Source organism: Dasypus novemcinctus, chromosome 9 (genome assembly GCF_030445035.2).
Source record: "Dasypus novemcinctus isolate mDasNov1 chromosome 9, mDasNov1.1.hap2, whole genome shotgun sequence".
Taxonomy (NCBI): Eukaryota; Metazoa; Chordata; class Mammalia; order Cingulata; family Dasypodidae; genus Dasypus; species Dasypus novemcinctus.
Genome location: NC_080681.1, coordinates 78444904 through 78472781, shown reverse-complemented (window position 1 = coordinate 78472781; position 27878 = coordinate 78444904). Strand labels below are relative to the sequence as shown.

The window sequence follows — 27878 nt, the reverse complement described above, 5'->3', positions numbered from 1 at the left end:
ATTGAAAATGGAATTGTTTTCTTAATTTCATTTTCTGACTGTTCATTGCTGGTGTAAAGAATTAAAACTGATTTTTGAGTGATCTTGTACCTTGCAAATCTGCTGAATTCATTTATTCAAGTATTTTGTGGGTTCTTTGAAATCTATAGAAATTGTTTTACTTCTTCCATTCCAATTTGGTTGCTTTTAATTTCTTTTTCTTTCCTAATTGCTCTAGCTAGAACTTCCAGTACAATATTGAATAGCAGTGGTAAAAGCAGGCAGGCATCCTTGTCTTGTTCCTGATCTTAGGGGGAGATTTTTCTGTATTTCAGTTTAGTATGAGGTTAGCCGTTTTTCATATATGCCCTTCACCATGTGGAGGAAGTTAACTTCTATTCCTAGTTTTCCATGTTTTTATCATGAAAGGGTGTTGGGTTTTGTTTAAACGAAAAGTTTGAGGCCTAGGGTATTATTTTCCTCTAGAGGGGATTACTCCTGCCAAGACCTGGAAACACTGACAGAGATCACCTCTGTACAGTGTAATGGAGATTTTCACTGGACTGTAGTTCCAGTTAGGGAGAGTCTAGATCTACTTCCTCTTCATCCTTCCTCCTAGGGTGCAGACCTTTGAGATCTCAGCCCTAAGTAAGGGAAATTACCAGCCCCCTCCTTACATGCCTTGAACCCTAAACTTTGTTCCCTACCCTGGGAGGCTCTGGGAACCTCCTGCATTCCCAACCCCGTCCTGATCAACAAATGGAGGCTCCTGGAAGCCTTGTTGGCAATGCATGACCTGTCCCTGAAGCCAAGTGTCCTTGGGACACTTGATCCATTGAGGCTCATTTCTTTCCACTGGGAATTTGGTTGGCATTCAGAAACAGCTGGTTAGTTTTTGTCTATAACATGTGAACTCAGGAGGTAAAGGGCAGCTGGAGGGAGTGTTAGAAAGCCAGTTGGCAGAGAAAATAAATCATTGATGCCGAAAGAAGCAAAGAACCTTTTAGAGATCCTGATAGCTTAAGACTGTAGACCACTCTTACTAATGCGTTGTGAGATTAAAAGGACAAACCAGGGAAACGGACTTTGGCCCAGTGGTTAGGGCGTCCGTCTACCATATGGGAGGTCCGCGGTTCAAACCCCGGACCTCCTTGACCCGTGTGGAGCTGGCCATGCGCAGTGCTGATGCGCGCAAGGAGTGCCGTGCCACGCAAGGGTGTCCCCCGCGTGGGGGAGCCCCACGCGCAAGGAGTGCGCCCATGAGGAAAGCCGCCCAGCGTGAAAAGAAAGAGCAGCCTGCCCAGGAATGGCGCCGCCCACACTTCCCGTGCCGCTGACGACAACAGAAGCGGACAAAGAAACAAGACGCAGCAAATAGACACCAAGAACAGACAACCAGGGGAGGGGGGAAATTAAATAAATAAATAAATCTTTAAAAAAAAAAAAAAAAAAAAAGGACAAACCAATTGAGTCATCTATCTTCCAAAGTCTACTAAAGTAAAGGTCTATGGTCACCTTCCAATATTTATCTACCAGAAACTTTACATAGGTTTTCTAGAATCACTTCATCACCAGCATCACTTGCAAGTCCTCTTTAACCATATCTGGTAAGATAGGTGGGTGCAGGAAGAACATGAGCACTTGAAGGTAAAGTGCAGCCACACAGGTCCATGCTGTGTTTAGTCCTGAAAGGGTCCATAAAGGATGTAGGTGAAGAAACATCCTCTATCCTAGAGCACAGATGTGAGTTACACCTATTACCTAAGGTAGGACAGGGAACTAAGTAGATGTTTTGAGACACCAATAGTAAAGCGCATCAATTTTTTAAGTATGTAGAGAAAGAATTCTTTGCAAACATGAGTTGCTTCCACTTTACTTCTCCCACACAAGATGGTGAGTTCCTTGAGGCCAATGTCCATGACTGTACCATCACAGACGCTGATATACAGTGAGGAAATGCTGAGTGAATGGAAGAATTAACAGGTTTTACAAAACCATGTCTACATTCCTTATCTTAAACTCCTAAGGCCAGGTATTTCAGAATAAGAATGTCAGTGATGCTTATTATATAACACTCCCAGAAGGGTCTGGGACAGTACCTCATAAACAAACATTCTACAGTGAAAAGTAAGTATAGTCATATTAAGTTGGATAAAATAAGTCTATAAGCAGTCTCAGATCAGTGTAGGTCAGGTTTTGCTGTCAAATAAATTTTGTCACTGAACAACCAATTTAAAGTTTTAAACCCTCTGGATTTCAGAATTACAGATAAGGGATTGTGGACCTGTGTCTATTTACGATTAAAACTAAAGTAATCCAAGAAAGGACTGCTTTCGCTTATTAATTGGAAAACTATTGTTAGCGGAGCTCATAGTCTATGAGGGGAAACAGATTTATAATCAGTTTAGTTACAATTCAATGTGATAAGGCCAAAAAAAAAGGAATAACCACGTGCTGAGAAAACATGAACATCTAGCTGGGAGTAGGTGGGAAGGCAAAGCTCTTTCTAAAGCAGGGGTTCTTTACAAGGGGTCCATGAACTCGAAATTTAAAAAAATTATTCTTGTGGTGACGTGTTGGTGGGGGTGTGATATATTTATTAAATAATACACAGATAGTGTGGACTTAGCAAGGGGTCTGTGGGACAAAAAGTTAAGAACCCCTGTTCTAAAGAATGGAAGTCTGCCAAGAAGATGGAAATGCAGGCAAAGGCAACAACAAGCACCAGCACACATTAGTAGGAAAGATAAACTCATGTCATAGCACCTGCTGCAATTTCAAGATAAGCATATGAACGCCTGACTAGTCATTGGCATTCCTGCATTACCTGTGGGATCTCTCCAATAAATCAGATGGAAGAACTCCTTTGGACACACATCTGAACGAAAATTCACTAGAACAGAGGTTCTCAAAAGTGTGGTCTCCTGACTGGCAGCATTAACATCTCCAGGACATTTGTTAGAAATTGAAATGATCAAACTTATCAATCAGGAACTCTGTTTTAAAAAGCTCTCCAAGTGAATCTGATGTACAGTGTTTAAGAACCATTGACCTAGAATAAACCCTTCTCATGGTGTGATCCTCAGACCACCTGCTTAGAATCATCTGGGGCACATGTTAAAAACGTCATCTCTTGGAAACCATCCCAGATCTCCTGAATCAGAATCTTCATTGAAGTGGAGCCCAGACTTTGCACATCTACTAAACACCCCCAGTGATTCTGAGGCATACCAAGTCAAAGACACCACTGCATTAGACTATAAACTCTTCAAGGGCAAGCCTTGTGTCTTGTTCACAGTTCAATCTATTCCCAATAATTGGGCCATGACAGGCACTTGGAAGGTTTCTAATTAATTAACTAGTTCTGCATCAACTTGCACATCATGCAACTACAGCAACTGCCAAGGTTGCTTAAAAGGATGACTGTGAATTATAGGTGGTATGTATGTGTCCTATTCCCCTTCTTGTTCCTCAAAACAATAAAGATTTGCTTATTTAAAAATGGTGGTCAGCAGCTTGCTAAGAATATGTGGATTGTTAAGTGATGAAATAAGGCCATCTTTAAGACTTTGATCTAAAAGAAAGAACGAGGGAGCAGGTGTAGCTCAGTGGTTAAGCATCTGCTTCACGTGTATGAGGTTCTGGGTTCAATCCCCGGTACCTCCTAAAGTAAAAAAAATAAAAGTTAAAAAAAAAAGAGGAAGAGAGGGTTGAGAGCAAGAGAGGGAGTTGAGGACCTCAGTATCTACCTAGAGGTGAAGTTCAGACTAATAAGTAACCTGTTAACTGAGGGGACTATGGTCCATTTAGAAAAAGTATTTGGCAAGAAAAAAATGACAAAATACCCTGTCAAGAGATGGTTTTTGGCACCTGTACTCTTTTTGTTTAGTTTGGGAAGAAAAACAGCCAAGAAAACAAAGGAAGAGACTTTGAGTTTCAGGCTCCTTAAAGTTACATTAAACACAGATTACCCAACAGCTAAGGGCAAAGGCTGATGTCTTAAGAAGTTAAAACATTTTAGGTTTTATAAGCAAAGACTGAGACTGAATTGAAATGGCTAAGGAAACATACACACATATCCCAGAAATTAAATAACTAATCTTGTAGACACACATTTCTATTAATAGTCCCATTTTTAAAAACTGTCAATTTATTTTTCTACCCAATTCAGTACCAGTGATACAAGAAAGATATATAAACAAACTGCTATAAATATTTACAGAAACACATAAAATAATTACCAAGAAACGAATCAAGCAAAGTAACAAGTTCTTGTCCATCGTGCCCACTCAGCTGTACAAGGTTTATTCTAGGTCAGTTTCCCAGTTCTCTGAAGAGAAGTTATGTGGATTTTTACCTTCTATAAGGGTCAAGCAAACACGACAAGAGTCATACAACCATGCTCTGTACTAACAGTCAGAGAAAGGCTTTTAGAGAACACTCTAATTTTCCGGTCAATGTTGATAGCATCAGTGAGCTCATAGGCAGGATGAGATCTCAAAAAGAAATACTTCTCTCCTCTTGGCTTCCCTAAAGTCCTCCTCCTTGTACATGCTTTCAAACAGGTAACTGTTTGAAACCCTTTCAAACAGGTAACTGAGCCACTCTAGCCCCAACAGATGGTATGGAGATTATCAACACACAATGGGGTGAAAGAACTGACTCCCTAACTTACTAAATAAAATACAGATTTGGGGAGGCAGTTCCTAAATTTCCAACAGGCAGACATTACATGGCCTATACTTTGTACACAACACAAACAGGAATGAACATACAGGAAACAGGAACAAATACCTTTGTCCAAATTATTTGGGAAATGGCAAGAACCTAAACCTAGGCAGATATTTTATCCAAGCAAGTCAATGTTTAAAGAAATTATCCCATCTTCAGCCTCAGGAATGCAACAGGTTAAATACCACAGTTCTTTAATGGAAGCAATAGTTTAAGGGTCTTTGTCTCCCCAAATGCCTCAGCCTGGGGCAGCACAGAGAATGGAATATAAAAAGTTTAATGGCTTTAAAACGTGGAATACAACAGTTCTCAGTCAACCTAGGCACATGTTCCTGGCCATCTGTAAGAGACTTTCACATTCAAAATTCATCTTTTACGTTAAAAAAAAAAAAAAAAAAGAAATCAACTCAATTTCAGACACAAAGGGAAAAACAAGAAAAAGCAAATGGCAGTAGCCTAAAACCAGCCAACCATCCGACCGACCGACCAACCAACCATCAAAAACACTTGACAATTGAGGAACCGTCTCATAAAGACTCTTTAAAGGCCAGCAGGACTCATTTATAATTTGGCATGTGCTTGGTTAAAGGGGCAACAGAACCTGGAGTTAAAATAGTCTATTGTAAAGATATAGTACAACAAGGAATCAGACAAATGGTAGACACGCATACCACATTAAAGATTCATATACAATACTATGTAGACTTTAAAGAAAAATTGAGGGATACTACAGGGGAAAGATAATAAGAAAAGAATTACAAGGGAGCATTCAGTCCAAAGTTAGTCCAGTGAATATCTACGAGTAGGATTTCTACTCTTTCATTTCCAAAGAGGCTGATCTTATAAAATTATCTTGTTCACATTTGGGACACAGCTATAATCCCAAACACAATAATTCTTAAGGCGTTTTCGTTTCACTTGCTATTTGATTAAGTTGGTTCTGGTTGTAAAGATTTTCCTAATATATTTTAATTAGCCAGTTAACATGGTAGAGGGTGTTCCCTGTGAAGCCAGACAAGCTTGCAAAAATAATTTGATCTAATGAAGATGAAGGATGGGGAAAAAGAGAAAGGTTCCTGGCTTTTCTTGCAAAATTTTTTTCTCTCACTTGAAAAACTCTGCAAGCACTGAATGTTTTGTTCCAGAAAAAGAAAGCAAAACTAGTTGGGAAAATATCCATACACTTATTGTTTACTAGCAAGATACCAAATAAATTCATAGATGTTGGTCAACTGTTTTTCAAAAACCAAATGTTAATGTTTACTGTAACTTAAGAACTGAATTTTTCTACATTCCTTTATATAGTTAGCATCTGTAAATTGAAACTTTTTTTTTTGGACAATCATGCAAATTGAATTTGTCCCTGGAAACAAAAACACAACCTAACAGATTAACAAAATATGTCCTTAGACAATATTTTTCTGTGAACTTTTCTCCACTGTTACCATTTTTATCCTTCAATAAACAGAAACTACCCTTTTAAAAGTTTATGTATTTCAAGTTTACAGAGATCAGAATGATAAGGAAGGAAGACTGTATCAAGTCAATTTATTTTACTTTCTGAACTGACTTTACTATTCTCAAAAGTAAATTCTAAAAAAAAGTCAGGTTATTAAGTTATATGAGCTAGAGACATTTGTACTGTAAAAATTGAATAAAGACTTTATTATACCACACACAAAAAAAACAATTGGTACAGAAAAGGCAGTTTTCAGTTATTCTGTTGAGAATTTCTTTCCATGATTTCTCCCATTAAAGTATAGTTTTCAAAGCAACCACCACGACAAAGGAAGCATCTAATTAGTCCATTTTCTTCTGATCCAAGAATGCTGAACATTTACTCTTCCATCTGTAGTTGTATCAGCAGTGTAATGAACACAGTTTATATTACTTAACTATTCTTTGAACTCCAAGAACTGTTGAAGTCTTTTCTGATGTTCTGCAGATGCTTGCACAGCACTAAATGAAACATAAATTCAAAGCATAAGCTTTATTTTACATTAAGCATATTAAGTGAACCACAGAGCACAGAGTCAATATTTTTCAAAACAATTAAAAATGAATAGAAATCTTCACTTATTTAGTACTTCTGAAAAAATTGGAAGAAAACTCTCCTTAATCTAATGAGGAGGGCTTGTATTCAATAATAGCATGCTTCTACCTTCTGAAAGACTAAAGTAAATTAAGACTGACAAGTGAAGGCATCACTTGCCTTCTGTTCTGCTGTGGAACCTGCTGTGCAGAGTTCCAGAGCTTGCACTAGATTTTCTGGATTTTATTATTTTATTCAAACCAGATTCCAACATTATCTTTGAGTTGTGGTGTATTTGAATTGCCTTTAATATAAAATCCTTTAAACTAAAATGTTTGGTGAAAACACAATAGACTCCATTAATCGTTTTCAAAGGTAACAGCTTGGAGGTTTAGATTTAGTTTTCCCTTTGAACATAAGTTATGTCTTGGATGGAGAAATTGAGTTCTCTCCCCATCCTCACCCCCACAAAAACAAAAAACATTATCTTGACAGAATTAGGGCATATATATATACACTGAGACTAGCATAAAATTTTCTTCTAAACTTATGGATAAAAATTAAATACAATGAAAGATTTTGGTTTTCTAGTTCTTAAATAGTAATATATCATCACCGAACGATAAAATCCCAGATAACTGACAGTCACCATATTTAAGTGTCAAAGCTGTTTTGTTTTAAAATTTTTGCTAAAATCACCCTAAAATGCTGCATATACATCTCTGCTTTCTTAAACCATGTAGCTGCCTCTACTTGACCCATTTCAATTATTTTATTGTACAAAAACTATGATGCTGTTTGTCTTTAACTAAATGGCTCCCAACTCCTAAACTTTCAGTCTACTGCTTTTCCCATAACACTTCCCTCTGCTAGCAGCGAGTGAACTATCTGTACTATTGTTTTTGACTCTAGCAAGTTTTTTTTTCCTTCAGATAGATTTTAATATGTTATAAGTTGGAAAACCAATTAAATTAAGCCATTGATTATATATTTTGGATAGATTGTAGGGTATACGAATACATCTCAATAAAATTCTTAAAAAAAAAAAAAATGCATAATAGCCAGACATAGTAGCTATGTATGGCAGAGGAACCATAGAGAGACTGAGAGGTGAAGAATTTTCTTTTTATTATTATTATTGAAATAATGAAAATGCTCTAATAATGGCTGAAATGATTGATGAATGCACAACTATGTGATTATACTAATCACCACTGATTGCACACTTTTGATGAATTGTATGCTTTATTTATGTGCATCAATAAAGTTGATTTGTTTAAAAGGAAAAAAAAGAGTAAATAGGTGCTGAATCAGTGTCTCCAATGAGTAGCTGGCCTGTCTTAATTTTCACAGCCCAAGAGTTTACTTCACTTACACCTGGTTCTCAGAGGTAGCGATCTGGGTAGTGAACAGATAAATAATATATAGTAGTAATAGTTGCTGTCACAATATTATATCATGTGGTTTTTACATATATATGATCCCATTTGTTCTTTACTAACACCAAATGAAGCAAAGTGGGATTAATAATATTTCTCTTTCACAGAAGGCTAAACGGCATCAGGAGGGTTCAGAGGTTAGGGGAGGCAACACAGCCTATTGGTTAAGAGTGTAGACATTGCAGATAGAACTCTAAGGTCAGAAAGATCCAGGGCTGAATTCTGGTTCTACAACTTATTAGCTGCATAATCTTGGGCAAATTACTTAAAATTATTAGATAACTTGCCCACAACTACAGAAAGTCAATGATGCAACCAGACTCAGATCCAGATATTTTAACCCCAAATCCTACAATCCCATTGTCCTATATGTGTATAAAACAGTTTCTACTGACCTCATCAATTTGGTATATATATAAAATATGGCTCTTCTCAGATATAAGAAACTAAGGTAGAATTTCATTCTCATAATTTTATCAGCTATCTATCTCCCTTTATCTAATAAATTTCTATTTTCCTCTTTTCTCTCTTCTTTTGTTCTATCATCAATACGTAGCCTATCTAACTCATTCTCTAAATTCATCATTGAGTGCTTTGTGCTTCCTATGTGCTTGTCTACATCTTGAGGCAGTCTAGTGTTATAGAAAGAAAGAAGTGGATTTTTAAGAGCCAGAAAGACCTGCTTTCAAGTTCACTCACTAGATTGTGCTAATAGGCTACATCTGTACAATTACAATAATCTTTACACCTCATAGACTCTTTGAGAAGAGTAAATGAAATAACATGTGAAGCGCTAAGCGTACTGTCTAGAACAGCACTGTTTAGAACATCTCCATCCTATTTCTATGATAGAGATGTTCTATATCTAAGGTGTCCAATATGGTTATCCAATAGCCATATGTCGCTACTGAGCACTTGAAATGTGGCTTATGTAACCAGTGAATTTAAATAGCCATACGTGGCTATCACATTGGACAGCACAGATCTAGAAGGCATTCAATAGTGGGTGGATTTATGTGTTTTTAAAACAAGTTAATAAACCTTTTAAGGATAGAAGATTATCTACAGATCTTTTATATTCCCACACAGAACCAAAGTGCTCCATAAATATTCGCTGCTGCAGTCCAGTATTGTGGAAGTAATAGAAAATACTATATACCCTACTTCTCAGAGCAGGTGGCATGAGGAAGTTCTAAATTATTGATTGCATATAGAAAAAGCAGAGCAATCTCTTATGCCTTCGAAAGTTCATTTATAACTATAATGAACACAGTTTAATTAATAGACTAGTACCTCTCATCCTGCCTAGCTGGACTGTATTTCATGAGAAAAAGCAGTAAACATCAATGAAGCTAAATATAAACAGGTTTGGCATTTGAGGTTTTCTCTCAAGTTGTTTCAGAAAGTGGTGTGAGCTGTCCCTGTTGTCCCAGCATGATTCACAAAGCACCAAGGACTCATTTATGGAATACTTTGCTCACTTCAAGTCTTAGTTTGCTGACCAAGATGTAATAATAGAACTGCTTTTAATATGCTTTTCTGGATTGGTAAATGTTTTTTGCACTTTTCTTTCTTAAGGATGTTTTGGTAATTTTTAAAAAATGATATATAATAACATTTGCTGCTTTTATAACTTTCTATCCTTCTTTCTTTTGTCCATTTGAGAAAAACCCCAAACCTTACACAATAAGCCAAATTTTAAAATAAAAATCTTAAGTCTAAATCCCAGCTATTAAGTCACAGTGGGAATCATAAAGGTCTCAAAAGAACACTTTCAATATGTAAGCCTTTTAAAATTCTCACACCTTTTTCACAGGAAAACACCTGAAAGTGGATGATTGTCATGGATCAAAACAGGCAAACTTACTTCAGATGTTCACCAAAAGTAGTAGTTATTCGATAGATGGCAGTTTTTAGTGATGCTCTGAATGCAAATCTTAACGTTTTGTAAGACGTGTCCACAAGGCTTCCTGAAACCCGGGGTGGTTTGCTGGAAGCATGAGGAAGCTTGAAGTACTTGTCAACTGCCTACACCAAGAAAGACAGAAAACACATTAGTTCAGATTCTCAAGGAAGCCAATTTAGTTCAAAGGATAAAGGAGTTCTTATTTTATATATATAAATAAAATTACACATACTGCAAAATATATTTCATATTGTGAGTTACAGCCAAAAGGGCTGAAAAACAATGCAGTAGAAAGGCTCAGTCACTTCAGCAGTTACCAGGGTCCAGTAGAAATCCAGACTTGCCCTCTGAAAAGGAGCTGTAATTCAACAATCTTGAGAATGTGAAATGGAAAGTGAGACCTTTATCATGAATCACAGCAAAAAATGACCAAAACTTTATTATACTTTACATAAATATAGCTATTTATTAAACTAGTTTATCTTTTTACTATAAATGATAAAGTGTCTGAGAACAAGAGTAGGTAAGAAGAGAGCAAGGGCTCACAGCAAAACACTGATTCAAATGATTATATCAGTTGATAGAATAAGAAATAGAAATTCAAATTTATCTTTTGAAGGCCAGAGATAGGGAAATGGACTTGGCCCAATGGATAGGGTATCCACCTACCACATGGGAGGTCTGCGGTTCAAACCCTGGGCCTCCCTGACCCATGTGGAGCTGGCCCATGCACAGTGCTGATGTGCGCAAGGAGTGCCATGCCACACAGGGGTGTCCCCTGCGTAGGGGAGCCCCACATGCAAGGAGTGCACCCTGTAAGGAGAGCCACCCAGCACGAAAGAAAGTGTAGCCTGCCCAAGAATGGCACCACACACACACACACAGAGCTGACACAAGATGACGCAATAAAAAGAAACACAGATTCCAGGTGCTGCTGCTAAGGATAGAAGAGGTCACAGAAGAACACACAGTGAATGACACAGAGAGCAGAAAATTGGGGGAAGGGGAGGGAGAAAAATAAATAAATAAATCTTTAAAAAAATAAATAAAAATAAAAGCCAAAGATATATAATATAATTTTAAAGTGAAATAAAGAGAAGGAAGAAGTGAAGATAGAAGTATACATGCATTAATCTATCAAGGCAAGATAATGTTAAATGTGATAATCAAGAAATAACTGCATGAGCACAGTATTTATGGATATAACCACCAAAAAATAAAATTAAAAAGTTAAGATGATTTCTGCCATGTTTTTCACCTCATATGTTTATGTTATCAGATTTTTTCTTTTATTTTGGCATTCTATTTTTGTTTCAAGAATGCTGCATCCTCTAAGATAGCTTTAAAAACATTTTTTTGGGGGGGGGTTGTTAGTGTAGTTTCCTCTAAGCTGCTTTCTTTCCCTTTTCTGCATTTGGTCTTTATTTTCTGTCCTGGGGACATTTCTTAGCTATGTGGTGATCTTAGGTTCAAGACTGAGAGTGGGGCTGACCAAAAACTCTGAATACATAGTTAGGAATTATTGACAACAGGTTTCATCATGGGTTATCTGCACGGACTTGGGGGGGGGGGTGGTAATCCCAACTCAGTCATTTTAGGTCTTTCTTCTTGGATTGGTCAGCATTCCCAGAGAAAAGTGTCCCAGTATTCTATCTTAAAGGTCTGGACCCCAGTGTTCTAGATCAGGTGGGGATCAGAACTAGGAATCTCACCATTCAGTATTCCCCATACTTAGAGTACAGGACCCACAATTCTGTCTGGACTAACCCAGTCTGGAGACACAGTGTTCTACCCTCTCTAGAAGATAAACCTCCAGACTCTGACTGAAGCTGGGAAGGTACAACTGCTGAGAGGATCTAGGGCTCTAACTGGTTTTCAAACAGCTCTCACCCAAACCTCCTTCATTTGTTGCCTGTCCCTTCACCCTTGATCCCAGAAGTACCCGGCTCTTTAACACTGTCAACTGCGGATTTGTCTCTGGGAATTGCTAAATTACTTATCCCAATCATCTGGGTTTTCCAGCTTTAAAAACTTTGTTACTATTGTCTCCTCTCCTACTTATGGATCTGTTTTTTTAAAAGTCTTTTTAAGGTAGTTTAGTGGGGTTTTGGGAAAGGAACAAAATTTGATGCATGTCCAGTCTGCCAACGTACGTTCAAATCCAGTCACTTCTAACTTCAACGATTATTTATGAGTGCTTCCCAAGACTGGGATAAACTTGAGATAATTTTAGGAAGAATAGGAGATGGTATTCAATGAAATATCTAAGTAACATTAAATGACTCTGAATCATAATGGAAGAGTTATTTCCTTTTCAATTTTCTTACAATCCCTCTGATTAACCCTAAGTATTCCAGGAAAAAACAATCATCATCATTTACCATCTGGATCTCACGGATTCCAAAAAAAATAGTTTTAGTCATTTTACAAAAAAATTTACAGCATAACAGAATAATGCAAAACAACTGTATAAGAAATTTAAGTAAGAATATAAACAAAGCAAATTCAAACTTTTATTCCATATTTGCCAGGTTTTGAAGATATACACACCAAAATGGACAATGCCTTTGAATACAAACATCTGCTCATCAGCTGGTATGCATAAATCTGTAACACTTCCTTCTTGAAAATTCAGATTTCAAACCAAAAATATATTTCTAGTGGGTTCTATCTTATCACTACTTCTGGCTCTTTATCTGCACCATCAAAATGCAGTATTTTTTATAACTTTGAGAACTCATAATTATTTTGTTAAAGAGTATTACAATAATTATAAAACATTTTCATACTTAGGTTTATAAATATGAATTTGAATGATCAACCCAGTGACTTTTTCATTTTGACATCATCTATTTCCTTCCAATCACCTTTGTACACTTATCCACTTTGTGTATTTACCTACCTTCTGCACTTACCTACTTAGGAACCATAAAAGTAAATTTTGGTGTACAAACATCATAATACATGAAAGAATACTGTCAGATATCCTTTTAACAAAACAAGATGATTCAGGATCTTATAAAATATTGCAGGATAAAGTCCTTCCTGCTGAATGACTTACTGGTTGATAAAAACCACATATATATTTTTAAATATTATTCACTTATTGATTCTTAAAATTGAGAAAATTCATCTGGATGGAATATTATCATTTTAAGAAGCAAAGTCTGAAATTTCTCTTAAATGACAAGTTTCACCACCATCATTAGCAGCTAATGCTCCGTAACTGCACTGTCCAATATAGTAACCACTAACTCAGGCAGCTACTGAGCACTTGAAATGTGGCAAGTCCTAAGCGAAAACATATACACCAGATTTCAAAGATTTAATACCAAAAAAAAAAACCATTAATAATTTAATATTGATTATAAAATAATATTTTAGCTGTATTGGGTTAAAGAAAATATATCAGTATTTTTATTTTTAATATGACTACTAGAAAATTTAAAGTTACATATGTGGATTTATTATATTCCTATATGAGGACTGCATTATATTTCTATTGGACAGCGCTGGTCTAGAGTGCTACTGTCTCAGCATTTATCTTCCAACTCATTTAAACTACTAGAAAATTTAAATATTCAAGATTTTAGAAAATTAAAATCATTAAGATCCTGCTTTCTGTCCAACATCTTAGCAAGGCTGCAGTGGCCAGTAACTGCTTTCTGAGCTTTATGGTACCACCCAAGGATGACAAGAAGAAAGATGCCAGAAAGTTGGTCAAGAAACTCAAAGATCCAGTGAACAAATCTGGGGGCAAGGCCAAAAAGAAGTGGTCCAAAGGCAAAGTTTGGGATAAGTTCAATAACTAAGTCTTGTTTTATGACAAGTTCATAAAGTTTTATGACAAACTCAGTAAAGAAGTTCTCAACTATAAGGTTATAACTTCTGCTGTCATCTCTGAGAGCCCGAAGATTTACAGTTCTCTGGTGAGAGCAACCCTTCAGGAGCCGCTTTGTTAAGGACTTATCAAGTTCATTTCAAAACAGAGAGCTCAAGTAATTTACACCAGAAACACCAAGGGTGGAGATGCCCCAGCTGCTGGTGAAGACACGTGAACAGGTCCAACCAACTGTTCATTATGAAAGAAAAAAATATATTAAATTTTAAAAAACTGCTACGATCTTATATCTTAGACTCAAAAAGATCCAATGGACCTATATGGATACTTACAAGAGAAAGAATTTTATTACGTTTTAAAAAAAGTAATTTTCTCTTTGTTCTTTGAAGTAATGTTAAGAAATAATAAAAATCTTATCATCCTTACAAATAGAACTGCTCAAAAAAAGAAATGCAATAAATATATTAGGTTCAACAGACTACTGGTGTTTTAAGGGTTAAATCAAGAGGGAAAGTATCCTCAACTCTCTAATCCTGTATAACAAAGGATGAGTTCAGGGATTTCAGTAAACAACAATATCTAGCTAGAATATTGCTTTTTCTCACCCTAATTTGCCTTTTCCTCAATTCTTTAATCTAAAAAGACCTGAAAACAAAAAAACTTTTTAAACCTGACCTGACCTAAATTCATCCGGCAGTAAATCCTGACCTGAACTAAGGCTATTTATTATCTTTATTCCATTTACTATATGAATATTCACATATTACACTAGAAAAAATATTCATGTATTTGATTAAGGGGATTCTACCTCAGATACCAATAAGAATGTTATATAATATATGATATGAATGCTACATTAAACTTTGAAAAAACAAAATTTTTGAAATATATCCCAGGGTTTGAGATAAGGGACTATATACCTGATTTCTATTTATAGCAAATCAAACTAGATTTCCGTTTACAATAGTGACATAAACTTCCCTTTTAAATAAATTTAAATTCATTTTAAGTTAAAAATGAATGGCTTAGAATAATTAAATAACAGTTCAGGTGGTACATAAATGACTAAAATTATGACTGTAGTATATATGCAGTTATTGTGTGGCAGGAACTGAGTTAATTACCTTACAGAGCTCATTTAAATAATAAAATAATTTGCTAAAGAAGCCACACATGAAAACTTACTTCATTTTGTATAATTAAATATTTTATAATTGTACCCCCTATTTACTGCATATTCGTATCTGCCAGACACTGTTCTATAACCTTTACAGATATTATCTCTAACATTCATAATAACCCTGCAAGGTAATATTCCCGTTTTATAGATGAAGATGCTGAGTCTCAGAGAAGCGAAATAAATTACTCTTGGGTCACTCAGAAAGTAGTGGAACCTGGATTTGAACTGGACATCTGGCTGACATTGCATCTACTAGAATGCTTACAGTACAGATTAAGCAATGTTTAATCTGGAAAGGTCTCTACTTCCGTAAGAATTCCGTCACAGAAATAATAGTGACAACAAAATAATAAGAGCTAATATTTACTGAGTGCTTATTATGGGCCAGGCACCCTGAATACTTTGCAGGTATGATCTCATTCTTCACAATTCTATGAAGTAGGTACTATTATCATCATCCAGAGGCAGAAAATGATGCTTAGAGATTAACATGTTTTATTGGTTCTCCTACACACTTTTTTTTTGTTTACATTTTATAATTTCTGAAATGAAGGTGTATCTTCCAATTACTGGCGTCTAAGAGTCAATGAAATAAAGTGTCTTTTCCAAAGTCGCAGAGCTAGGAAGTAGTAGAAGTTGAGATTCAGGCAGGTAAGTATGACTCGAGAGATCATAATTTAGCCCATCTATCATATGTACTGCCATTTTGTTTTAAGGAAGGAGATTAAAAAATGTCTAGTCATCACAGGGGTATAATTATATGGTAAAGAACAAGGAATTGGGGGTCTGAAACCCTGGTTTCCAATTCTGATTCAACCAGTTACTGGGTATGATCTTGAAAAAGTCATACCATTAGGACTTTCTGAGTCTCAAACAAGCAAAAGAATCCCTCTTCTAACCTCAAAGAGTTATTACAGAAGGTAAAGAAAAAGCATTTCTTTTGGAATACTACACAGATAAAACAGCATAGGATTCTAGAGAAACAAAGCACAGACCAACTTGTAGAAGAACATTGGTCAAGAGTCTATGGGCCTTCAAACCTGTACATCTGGTTCTCAGGAATGCTCCTTTCCCTGTCCCTAATCTTCCTTCTAATCCCTATAATCACTTTCTTAGGGAAGCCTTTATTCATCTCTTTTTACACCCCTGCAGGACAAGACACTGTTACATAGTCTCTGATCATCCTGCATTTCTGTACATTTTTGGCACTTCTATAAGGATAGGAACTAGAACTGTCTTGTGCCACCCTGTATCCAAGCATATAGTAACTGCTTGATGAATAAATATTTACCAAATGAATGGATCTGTGAAGGAACAGTTTAAAGGTCAATATTCCACATAGATCAGAAGTTGAGGGCGGCAGACTTGGCCCAGTGGTTAGGGCATCCGTTTACCACATGGGAGGTCTGTGGTTCAAACCCCAGGCCTCCTTGACCTGTCTGCAGCTGGCCCATGCGCAGTGCTGATGTGCGCAAGGAGTGCCCTGCCACGCAGGGGTGTCCCCCGCCTAGGGGAGCCCCATCCACAAGGAGTGCGCCCTGTAAGGAGAGCTGCCCAGCTTGAAAGAAAGTGCAGCCTGTCCAGGAATGGTGCCGCCCACACAGAGAGCTGACACAAGATAACGCAACAAAAAGAAACACAGATTCCCATGCCACTGACAGCAACAGAAGCGGACAAAGAAGATGCAGCAAACAGACACAGAGAACAGACAACCGGGGCGGGGGGTGGGGCGCGGGGCGGGGAGAAGGGGAGAGAAATAATAAATAAATAAATCTTAAAAAAAAAAAGTGACCTACGGATGATGCAGCAAAAAATAACGTATTAGCTTTCATATGAGACTGATCTACATAAAGGTGACATTGTTTTTCAAAGAAAAGTCTTTCTGAAATTTAAAATAACATATCTATCATTTAAATCCTCAATCTTTTGCATATAAGGACCCTTGATAAAGACAAAACAAAAAAATGTGGACTTCTAAAGGATAGCAATTGTTCTCCAACCACTGACAGAGGAAATAATAACAAAAAATCACCATGAACTTAGTAATGCTTTCAAATAAATTTGAAATTAACCAAAACAGCATGCAGAAACTTCTGAAAAATAGCTGCAAATATGTTAGACACACATTAATTATAAAGATGACAGCAATGTGTGTGGATTCACAAAGCCCTTGTAATAACCATGACCTCCACAGGATGCTTGGCCCACTTGTAGGAACCAATGCTCTAACAAATCCATCACTTCACTCCTCGCCCTGTGAATGGTTTGAAGAGTGAAAGACTTCCCTTTCCTTTCAATTTTCCCTTCAGTGATTCACAGTGAAATGTCTGATGTGATTGATACTGAAAAGTAAAACAAAAGAGTTACATAGAATTGTTCTTTAGTAAGACCCAGAAGCCTGTATTGTAAAATTTGCCTTACATTTACAGAGACACATGGAACTCACTCTCTTTACTATGAACAAGTATCGCTTCAGATCAAAGAACATAAAATCAAAAACATATACAGGGCTTTTATGGGTCATATCATATCACATCTCTGCCTCTCAACACAAAAAGGCAGTTTGGAATGTTACAATCAACCCATTGTACCAGGGCTGTCCTTCAGTTCAGGTGCCAGAACAGAAGTCTTTATCCACTGAGCCAGCCATGGAGCAATCCACCAGCACCAATCTAACAAACATTTAATGAATGCCTGTCATTTGCGAAGTACCACATTGAAAGGTTGGGAATATAGAAATGAGTTAAGGCCCCTGCATATACTCTGACTAGTAGAAGAGACAATGAAAGTAAATGGACAATTAGGATCCAGTATAATGAAGTGCTAGGATGCCGGTTACAGAGCAGAGTTAGGCAAAAGGAGAAAGATATGCTCTAGGAAAAGAAGAAAGGAAAAAGCATCATGAATAAAGTTATAGAAGATTAAGATAATCAGATATAGTTGAGGCGGGGGAGTGGAAGGAATGAATAGTCCATGGTGGTTACTAGAGAAGAGGGTACATGGCAAGAATAGCAGAAGGGCTAGAATCAGAACATGAAGGATCTCCGTAAGAGTGGGGCAAGGGTCCACTGTAATAATCCAGGACAGGAATGCTAAGGGCCTAAAGTAAGGCCAAGGCAGAAGGGTGGACAAAAGAGAATGAATGGATGGTGGATACAGACTGATCCCTTGGAGTTTTGCCATATAGGTACATGTGGACAAGGGAGTTAAAGGAATCAGTAAGAAAACGGCTGAAAGTGACAGGTGATAAGGTCTAAGCTTGATAGGGAAAGAGATACATGTAACCAAGAGTGAGTTAAAAGACAACATGGGGGAAAAAAACAAAAATATTGATAAAGTCAAAGAAAGTATACAAAAGAAGCAAGGTATGAGAGGGCTATTCTTGGACACAGGATCTTATACTGGGGTCCACAGACCTATGGCTAAAAATTCAGGAGATATTAACTTTAGGATAAAATAACATGTTTATTTTCACTACCTCTAATTAAGATTTAGCATTTCCTTAAATTACGAACATAGGCAACAAATCACAGTAGCATTAGCAGTTCCTGTGTCTGTACCAACAGAAATCACCAATATTTCTCTCTCACATTACTGTTGTTGCAGCTATCACACTTAACACCACTTTGAAATAATGATAGTTATGAGACCCACTGCTGGATCTTGCTATTTCATGCATTAATAAAGAGGCACATAATACTACATCATAAATTTAATATTTAGATAACTATATTTCAATATAGTTGATTTCCTTTCTATTCCTAAGTACTTTATTTTATGCATTTATTATTCTGACAGAGTTCATGGGCTTTACTACACTGTCAAGGGGATCTTTGATGCAAAAAAGTTAAGGACTCTGGCTCAGAGGGTGGAATCCTGCAGTTTCAAGCTTTGGAGGTAGAATAATCCAGGTGATAATAAGGTCCAGGTGACAGCAGTGAGTGAAATGAAATGAAGGAAGTCAAAGGCCATGGTGTGGGGGTAGATTAGCCATGTGGTCACTGAATTGCTCATTACCATCAATCGGAGGATATGGGGTAGAGAAAGAAAGGCTGTGAGGCAGTTCATAAAATCTATATGACCAAAAGGTTATGTGATATGGCCTAGGGAAGAGTGGATAACTCACACAATGAGGGGTTTTTAAATTCAGAAGCTAAGTACCAAGTCACTGACTCTATTCTTTGTTCCTTTTCCTCTTCCCAAGTCTCAAAAACAGCCTCCAACTCCTCTGTTTTGTACCTTCTGACCCAAAGGTGTAAATGACTATATACTCAAATAAACAGACTGCTTCCCTTCCAATACCTAGCTACAATCATTGTGGCACAGCTAAGAGGAAGTAGGAAATTTGAAGTTGGGGAAGGAGAAAACAAAGTAATTTTGGTGCATAGAATAACTCTAGGGTGGGGTGATTTTTCTGAAATCAATTCAGTGAGTTTCAACCAGCATTATTTTTTTAATGAAATAGAATAGAAAATACTAGAATGCATTGCACACAGTAAAATGTTAAGTATTGCTCTTAGTATCTTTTGTTTCAGTAACATACACATGAACACATGTATATTCTGGGTCTAATGTAAAATGCATCTTATACTGCTGATTATGGTCTGAAATTTTGAAAGTCAGGATGTCTCTCTCTGAAGAGAGAACCCTATATGAAAAAAAAAGATGGTAGAAAAGTTCAAGGGAAGCAGACTTGGCCCAGTGGTTAGGGCATCCGTCTACCACATGGGAGGTCCGCAGTTCAAACCCCGGGCCTCCTTGACCCGTGTGGAGCTGGCCCATGTGCAGTGCTGACACACGCAAGGAGTGCCCTGCCACACAAGGGTGTCCCCACGTAGGGGAGCCCCATGCACAAGAAGTGCGCCCCGTAAGGAGAGCCGCCCAGCGCAAAAGAAAGTGCAGCCTGCCTAAGAATGGTGCTGCCCACATGGACAGCTGATGCAACAACAACAAAAAAGAAACACAGATTCCCGTGCCGCTAACAACAGAAGCAGACAAAGAAGATGCAGCAAACAGACACAGAGAACAGACAATCGGGGTGGTGGTGGGGGGTGGAAGGGGAGAGAAATAAATCTTTAAGAAAAAAAAAAGAAGAAAAGTTCAAAAAGAATAAGGGATGTGGATCTGCAGCTTTTTCTGCGGCCTAACTATACTACTAATATCCTGCAATCAGACTAGGTTCAAGTCCCAGTTCTTCTACCTGTAAGTCTTATAAAACCTGAGGCAAGTCACTGAACTTCTGAGCCTTCTTCCTCTGTAAAATAGGGCTGAAATAGCTCCATTTTGCTTACTTCACAAGATAGTTATGAAGATTAAATAAAATAATGATATGAAATCACTCTGTAGACTTAAAGCTTTGTGAGGAGTTGTTTTCATTACTGTTAATGTTGTTTTATTTTAAACCACAGTCGTAAAGAATAATGTTAATAAGCACCAAAGATAGCACCAGATCATGGTTATACTATTGTGTAGTTAGGCAAACTTAATATTAGGAGCTGTGGGGAAATACTAGGAAATTATTTCTTTAGAGAAAGATACCAGGGAAAAGAGTCAAATAATAAAACTATCCATGAGGACATATATGTCTTAAATAACATTTATGGGACAGTAAGAACAAAGAGAACCCAAAGCAAAGGATATCTGGTTTTGATAGGTTAATACTTTCTTTAAATGCCTCTAACACTCAGTATTTATATCTCTCATCTGACATGTAATTAATATTATAAGGAGACGTAAAACCCAACATGAAGTTAGGAATGGAAGCCTACTGGAAAGCAGGAAGCATACATTTTATTTTTCTACCTTTCTTTGAGTCTAGAACTAAAAAGACCTGTTAGTTAAAACTAACTGCCCAGCCTTGTGGTGGGCATCCATTGGTCTCAGCTCTCTATTATCTTGTGCCTCTGGCCAATAGTGAACTCATTACCTACATGGTAAGTTAACTACAAGGTACTTTCAGAAGCTACAAATTGTGTAAGGATTCACACTAACATCATTGAACAGAATTCCAATATCCAAAATAATCTGTTTAATACCAGATGTATAAATTACAGGTTCAGTTCATTTGCATTTGTTGCTATAAAATTACTAGTAGTAAGTAAATTAAAAGTTTTCTCTTCCTATACTCTCTCCTTTAGACTGTAATTTCCTGAGAGTAAGAGCGGTATCTTTATGTTTATTTCCAACATGATGTGTTAGTCAATAAATGTATTAATAACATATAAGAAACAAACTAGGAAGCGGATGTGGCTCAGGCAATTGGGTGCCTGCCTATCACATGGGAGGTCCTAGGTTTGGTTCCTGGTGCCTCCTTAAAAAAAGAAGACGAGCACACAATGAACAGACATAGAGCAGACAGCAAGCACAGACAATGGGGGTTGGGGGCGGTAAAAAAATAAGTAAAATAAATCTTAAAAAAAAAAATCACAAAACTCCTACTCAATCCACAGATGGCTTACCTCTTGCAGTGTCAGCAAAGTATTAAGAATAGCTGGTAGTGTAGTCTGGACAACTCCAAATCTATCTTCTATAAATGATGCTGCTACTAAGTGAGACAGACCTCAAGGGGAAAAGGGGAAAACGGAAAAACACACAAACACACACACATAAGTTAAAAGTAAATCAAAATTGGACAAATCTATTTGCAACACATCTATTTAACAAAGTAACAATATTCTGAGTATATAAATAACTCCTACAAATAAAAGAGGATGTGCAATACAATAGAAAAATGGGGAAAAAATGTGAATTGACACTTAAAAAGGTGCTCAACTGCATTAGTCATGAATAAGACAAGGTCTCTGCTTTACATCCTAGTAGAGAAAAAAAAAATTAAGTATTGCTAATATTGTTTTGGGTACTTGTAAGTGCTAAGAAGAAAAATGAATCATGGTAAGGGAGTTGACTGGTGAGAAGGATACTTTCCATAGGGTGGTCAGTTAAGGCCTCTCAGGAATTATCATTTCAACATTGAAAAGGCAGTGTCTTTGTAAGATGAAACAAAACAGTTTTTAACAATGAAGTTTTCATATATAACATAAGTTGTCAGTTAAAAAGAATTGATTCATTACCTTTTTTTTTGAAATACAGAAAGATATGGAAGAATCCCAGGCTCAATTTCACTGCTTATGTACAAGGAAAATTCCTACCCAAATTAAATATTAAGAAAAGTGATTTGTATAAAGATATAAAAAGAATCTGAAAATTCAAAAATTGAGCTCAAAGTCCAGAACTGATCTTTGGTGGCTAATATTTCAATATTTAACTAATAAGTAAAATCATAGTTACAGTTCACTGGGATTGCTTACCTTCTAATGCCCAAATGTGCATTTGGGCATCTGAAAAAACAGCCTGAATGGAGGCTTCTGGATGCTGTAAATAAGACAAAAACATTTACGTAAGTTTTCCTAAGCAAAAACGCTATTATTATTTTTGTTTAATCAACTATACAGACTATAACAAAAAATTCAGCTGCCTCTCAAGAATTAAAATCTGAAATAAATTCATGGAGCTTTGGAAAAATCATGACACCTCTATAAAGTGGAAGAGCGCACCCTTGAGTGTCTTATGTATGCCATACTCTTTTCAATTACGTTCCCTCTAATTCGAACAGTAATCCTGTGAGCATGATTAATACAGAGATCACTAAGGAGAATGACTACAAAAGGTCTTTTCCTAAAACAAAGAAACTCCCTTTTAACTATCTACTCTTCACCTTACTATAAAGAAAAACCACCTCAACCTTTTTTAATCAAGTTTGAATAGCACAGAGCAAGAACTGGCCCATTTATGTATATCCATACAACAGAATATTATTTAGTCATAAAAAGGAATGAAGTACTGATACATGCTACAACATGGATGAACCTTGAGCACATTATGCTAAGTGAAAGAAGCCAGTCACAAAAGACCACATACTATAGATTCCCTTATATGAAAGCCTAGAACAACGAAATCTAGAGACAGAAAGTAGTTCAGTGGTTGCTTGGGGTGGGGGACAGCTACAGAGGAGAGGTTTGGAAGAACACGGTATGGGGAAGAATGAAACCTAAAGGATATGGGGTTTCTTCTTGAGGTGATGAATATGTTCTCAAATTTACTATGGTGATGGTTGCACAATTCTGTGAATATACTAAAAACCATAGAATTGTATACTTTAAATGGGTGAATTTTATAGAATATGAATTATATCTCAATAAAGCTGTTAAAAAAAGAAAGAATTGGCCGATTTAAACAAATGCTGGTTTTGTTTATATGTCCAATGATGCTTACTGACTACAACAGTATATTTCTCAACATCAAATAGCAGAGGCTAGAACTCCGTATCATATAACAAGCAGATCTACTTGCAAAATTAGACTCAAAAGTAGCTGTTCAGGGGAGCAGATGTAACTCAAGTAGTTGAGTGCCTCCTTCCCATGTATGAGGTCCCGGGTTCAATCCCTGGCACCTCCTGTTCATTTCTAAGGAAAGAAGAAATCTTGTTCAGGATCTGCTCAGCCACTTACTAGCTATGTGCTCTTAGGCTAGCCACTTGACCTCTGTGAGCCTCAGGTTTACTCATCTATAAAATGAGGACAAAAAGATCTATCTCACAGATCTGCTGTTCGAATTAGAGGGAACTTAATTGTAAAGAGTATGGTATACATAAGACACTCAAGGGTGAGTTCTCTTTCCATCCTTCTGAAACAAAGCACTGAAGTAAAACTTCAGATAATCCTTCTTCCACTTTATAGAGATGTCATGATTTTTCCTAAGCTCCAATGGATAACCCAAAGGAGATTATTTTTCTGGTACAGATAATTGCTAGCTAGCTAGATCTTCCCTTCTACCATAATGAAAAAACAGTTTCAAGAACTGGAAATGATTCTTGGCTAATTATATCTGTATTTCTAAACATATAGCTCACATTTCCCCAGCACTATTGTTTCTATCAGATCTTTTCCCCCGCAGAGTATGATTCCCAAGGGGTAAAAATGAACAATATATGTCAATGCAAACTTTCACTCGAAAGCATTGAGTGAGTGATATATTAGCTAATATTGAGATATCTGGGGAAAGAGAGAATCTACACTAAAAAAATAAAACAACTAAAAATTATTTCCTCTACATATGGGCAAAAGCTTCACTCACTAAGGGATTAATTAACACACAATAGCTGTAGCCAGTAAAAAGAGGAATGAATCTTTAGTCTCTTCAACTGAGATTTACTCTCCTGCGTTAGCCATAGCAGATAACAAGTAAACTGGAAGGTCATTTAGTTTGTGGCCTGAATTACAATTTTTTATCCATTACAATATTAATAATTGCACTTTAACTAAGTCATTTCTCTGATTAACACCGAATTGGCCACAAAGACGTTAGCAGAATAATGAGCCATGAAGCATCAGAAAATAGCCATGGATTTGCCTGCTTTGTGAAGGTACAACACGAAGGAGGACATTGTTTATTGGCACAAAGCTGCTTGCAGCAGAGACTCAAGAGGTCACCTAGAGAGTCAAGCCTCAGGAAGTCACCAAGGTGAGATGAGAGTCTAGGGCAGCTAGTGTTAAAATGGAGTTTCAGTGAAGCACTATGCAAAGCTGTAAAGCTTCCTAGGATTACGCTTAAAATATTTAGAAGTCAGTTCCCATCAACAATTTCATTTATTTCATTTCCTTTTCCCCATTCCTAATGCTATAACTATATATTCTTACCTTACTGAAAAAATACATTATCAGCATCCGTTTTGACAAGAAATTCTTTATCTGAGTTGGAAAAAAGAAAGAATTAACACACAGTCTTCAAATCTATTCAAGCATATTAGATATCTCCAGTTCTTCTTGAAAGTAAGTTAAATAAAAAAGTGAAATACCTTACATCTTGCAGAGAAAGAACAATAACATTTAAAATAAACTACTTAAGTAAATATTTTTGTACTATAAACTGATGACCAAGATGGGGCATCTAACTTAAATTACATGCCCATGTACACAATCTAACCCCCAAATTAGAACACTACCATAATAAAAGGACTTCTAAGTGGGTATGGTGGTATTGTCTAAGACCATATTCTTTCTCAATTCTCTACACGTCTTGCCCTTTAATGTCTTAATACAAACAACAACAAAAACACATTTTTCCTATCCAAACAAACAAACAAACAAACAAAACTTAAGACATGAAGTGGTTTCTACTATTTGACATTTACTGGGAAAAAAATTCTTGGTATCAAGCTGAAAACTACACACACCAACTGACTTTAAAGTGAATTTGCTCCTACCATATTTCTACCCCAAAGCTATATAAATAGCCAGAGGGAGGTGGCAGGCAGAACTTCCCTAGTTGCAAAAAAAAAGTGACAGGGCAGTAATTATAGCACAGAGCCACATGGGATCCTAAAATCTGTAGTAAAATGCCTTTAGTTTTCCCCATTCTATTAATCATTCCGTTACTGAAATGTTATTTCTCCCATCTTAAAAAATAAATTTCTTCCCTGATTTTTATCTCCCAGCTATTATCCCATCTCTTAGTCTTTTGAAAGATCTGGCTTTTCTTACAGCTCCCAATTCCTCTCCCAATCTTTCCTGAACTCATTACAATCCCATTTTTGTCCCTACTACCCTACTCAATAGTTCTTGTCAAGGATGCAATGACCTCCACATTGCTTATGCCAAATTTGTTCTTAGTTCACATCTCACACTAACTCTCAGCAGCATTTGGCACTCTCTCTTCCTCAAAAAACTTTCTTTCCTTGGCTCTCCTCTCACTTCCATAGGCACACCTCAGTCTCCTTTGCTGATCGTCCTCTCTCCCAGGCCATGAATTACTGGAAGGCCCCATCCTCGGATCTCCTTTCTTCCGTTATTTACAGTCCCCAAGAGTTTTCATCCAGTGTCACGGCTTTAAATAACATCTATACTCTGACAAATTCCAAATGGACATTTCTAGCCCAGAACTTTCTGCTACACTCCAGATACATGTGGATATATTACTCAGTATTTTCACTTGGTTGTCTATAGGTATGTCAAAATTGACATGTCCAAAATCAAACTTCTGATTTTCTTTTCATGTCTCTATCAAATCTCCTCCAGCAATTAGTAAATTGCAGCTATTTTATTCGAGATTCTCATGCTTAAAACCTTTGCGTCAACGTTGACTTTCTCTCACACACCATCAGCAAACCCAGTTACGTCTACTTTCAAAATATATCCAGACCAGGAGAACCAGCAAGATGGTGGTAGAGTAAGCAGCTCCTAGAGTCAGCTCCTGCTACAGGGCAGTTAGCAAACACCCAGAGCCTCTGGAGCTAGCTCAAGAACCTGTCTGGGGGCTTCATGAGACCAGAAGAGCATTCTGCAATATCCTTAAAGGAGTGGAAGGAGGAGACTGCCAATCTGCAGAAAAGACTCATAAGTAGAGCACTCCACGCCCCGGAGGCCAGTGCCCATCCTCCACTGGAGGCACAAGCCGCCTCGGGAGCTGTTCTATGGCTGGAATTGAAAGCTCCGCTTCCCCAAAACGGGGGAGGAAGAGATGGTTGGGCACTAATTTCAGTTACTGATAAGTAAATTCAGCTAAAGTATAATCCTCAGAACAACTAAAGTTTGAGCCTGTCCAAGTAAGAAAGAGGCCGGGATCTGCCATCTTACCTCCGTGACTGGCACGAGGGGAAGCAGGGCAGACTGAAAATCCCAGTGCTGGTGGGGACTGGCTTCTTTCCATCCAGTGCCACCTCCAGCAGGTAGGAGGCTGCGGGGACCTGCACCAGCCTCTCCAGGAAATTACTGGTCAAGCCGCAGAGGCCAGTGATTATCCTACTCCGGAGGCACGAGCCGCCCCAGGAGTTATTCTGTGGCTGGAATTGGAAGCTCCATTTCCCAGAAACAGGGGAAGAGGAGATAGTTAGCTGCCGATTTCGGCCACTGATTGGTAGACTTGGCTGACTAAGATATAACCCTGGGAACAGCTGGGTTGTGAACCAGCCAAGTCAGAAAGAGGTCAGTAGCCGCCATTTTGACTCCGACCCCAGCATGAGGGGAAGCCGGGCTGACTGAAACTCTCAGTGTCTGCAGGAACCAGTTTCTTTCACACAGATCAGCCTGCAGCCCTAGCCTAGGTTTCAGCCCCGCCTCTGGCAGGGAGGAGGTTGACGGGCCATGCACCAGCCTATACAGGGAATTACAGGTAACTTTGGCTGGCATATATTGAAAACCAAAAGTCTACCAGGGCAACTGCAGTCATCTTGGACCCGCACTGCACAGACGGCTGCCCACACCTGCAGCTCCATCCCCGCCCCAGGCAGGGGAGAAAAGGGTGTGAAGCATCATCAGTCTCTCTGGGCAACTACAGTCTAGGCCTGTACAACTTGGATTATTCCACATAGCTGTGACTCTGTCCCTATCCCTGGCAAAGGAGAAAGTTGGAAGAAGCGTCATTGGACCCTGGCACCATGAGGGCAGCTTGAGCCTCCACAGCTTACAGCACCAACTACATGCTTGGCTCCTACTGCACAACCAGCAAGGAAGAAAGGATAGGAAGCCCTAAACTAAAGAGAAAAACTGCACCCAGAAAAAATACTCTAGTAAGCCAGATGCAAAGACACCAACAAAAAATTACAATCCACACCAATAGGAGGCTATGGCCCAGTTAAAGGAACAAGATAAGCCTCCAGATGACATAAAGGAGTTGAGACAACTAATTATAGATGTTCAAACAAATCTCCTTAATAAATTCAAAGAGATGGCTAAAGAGATTAAGGATAGTAAGAAGACATTGGATGAGCACAAAGA

The 27878-nt window shown here is 37.6% G+C and overlaps 1 protein-coding gene across 2 annotated transcripts in view; it reads right to left on the bottom strand.

Moving 5' to 3' along the window:
- Window positions 1–4093: 4093 nt before the first annotated feature.
- Window positions 4094–27878, bottom strand: part of NDC1 (NDC1 transmembrane nucleoporin) — a 66215-nt gene continuing 42430 nt past the window's right edge. For both annotated transcript variants that reach the window (XM_058303539.2, XM_058303541.1), the window contains exons 14-18: window positions 24804–24854; window positions 22416–22479; window positions 21567–21667; window positions 10049–10209; window positions 4094–6669 (exon numbers count right to left, since the gene is read on the bottom strand). In XM_058303539.2, coding sequence (XP_058159522.1) covers window positions 6606–6669; window positions 10049–10209; window positions 21567–21667; window positions 22416–22479; window positions 24804–24854 — 441 coding nt within the window. In that variant the 3' untranslated portion in view covers window positions 4094–6605. The remainder of the gene's footprint in view (window positions 6670–10048; window positions 10210–21566; window positions 21668–22415; window positions 22480–24803; window positions 24855–27878) is intronic.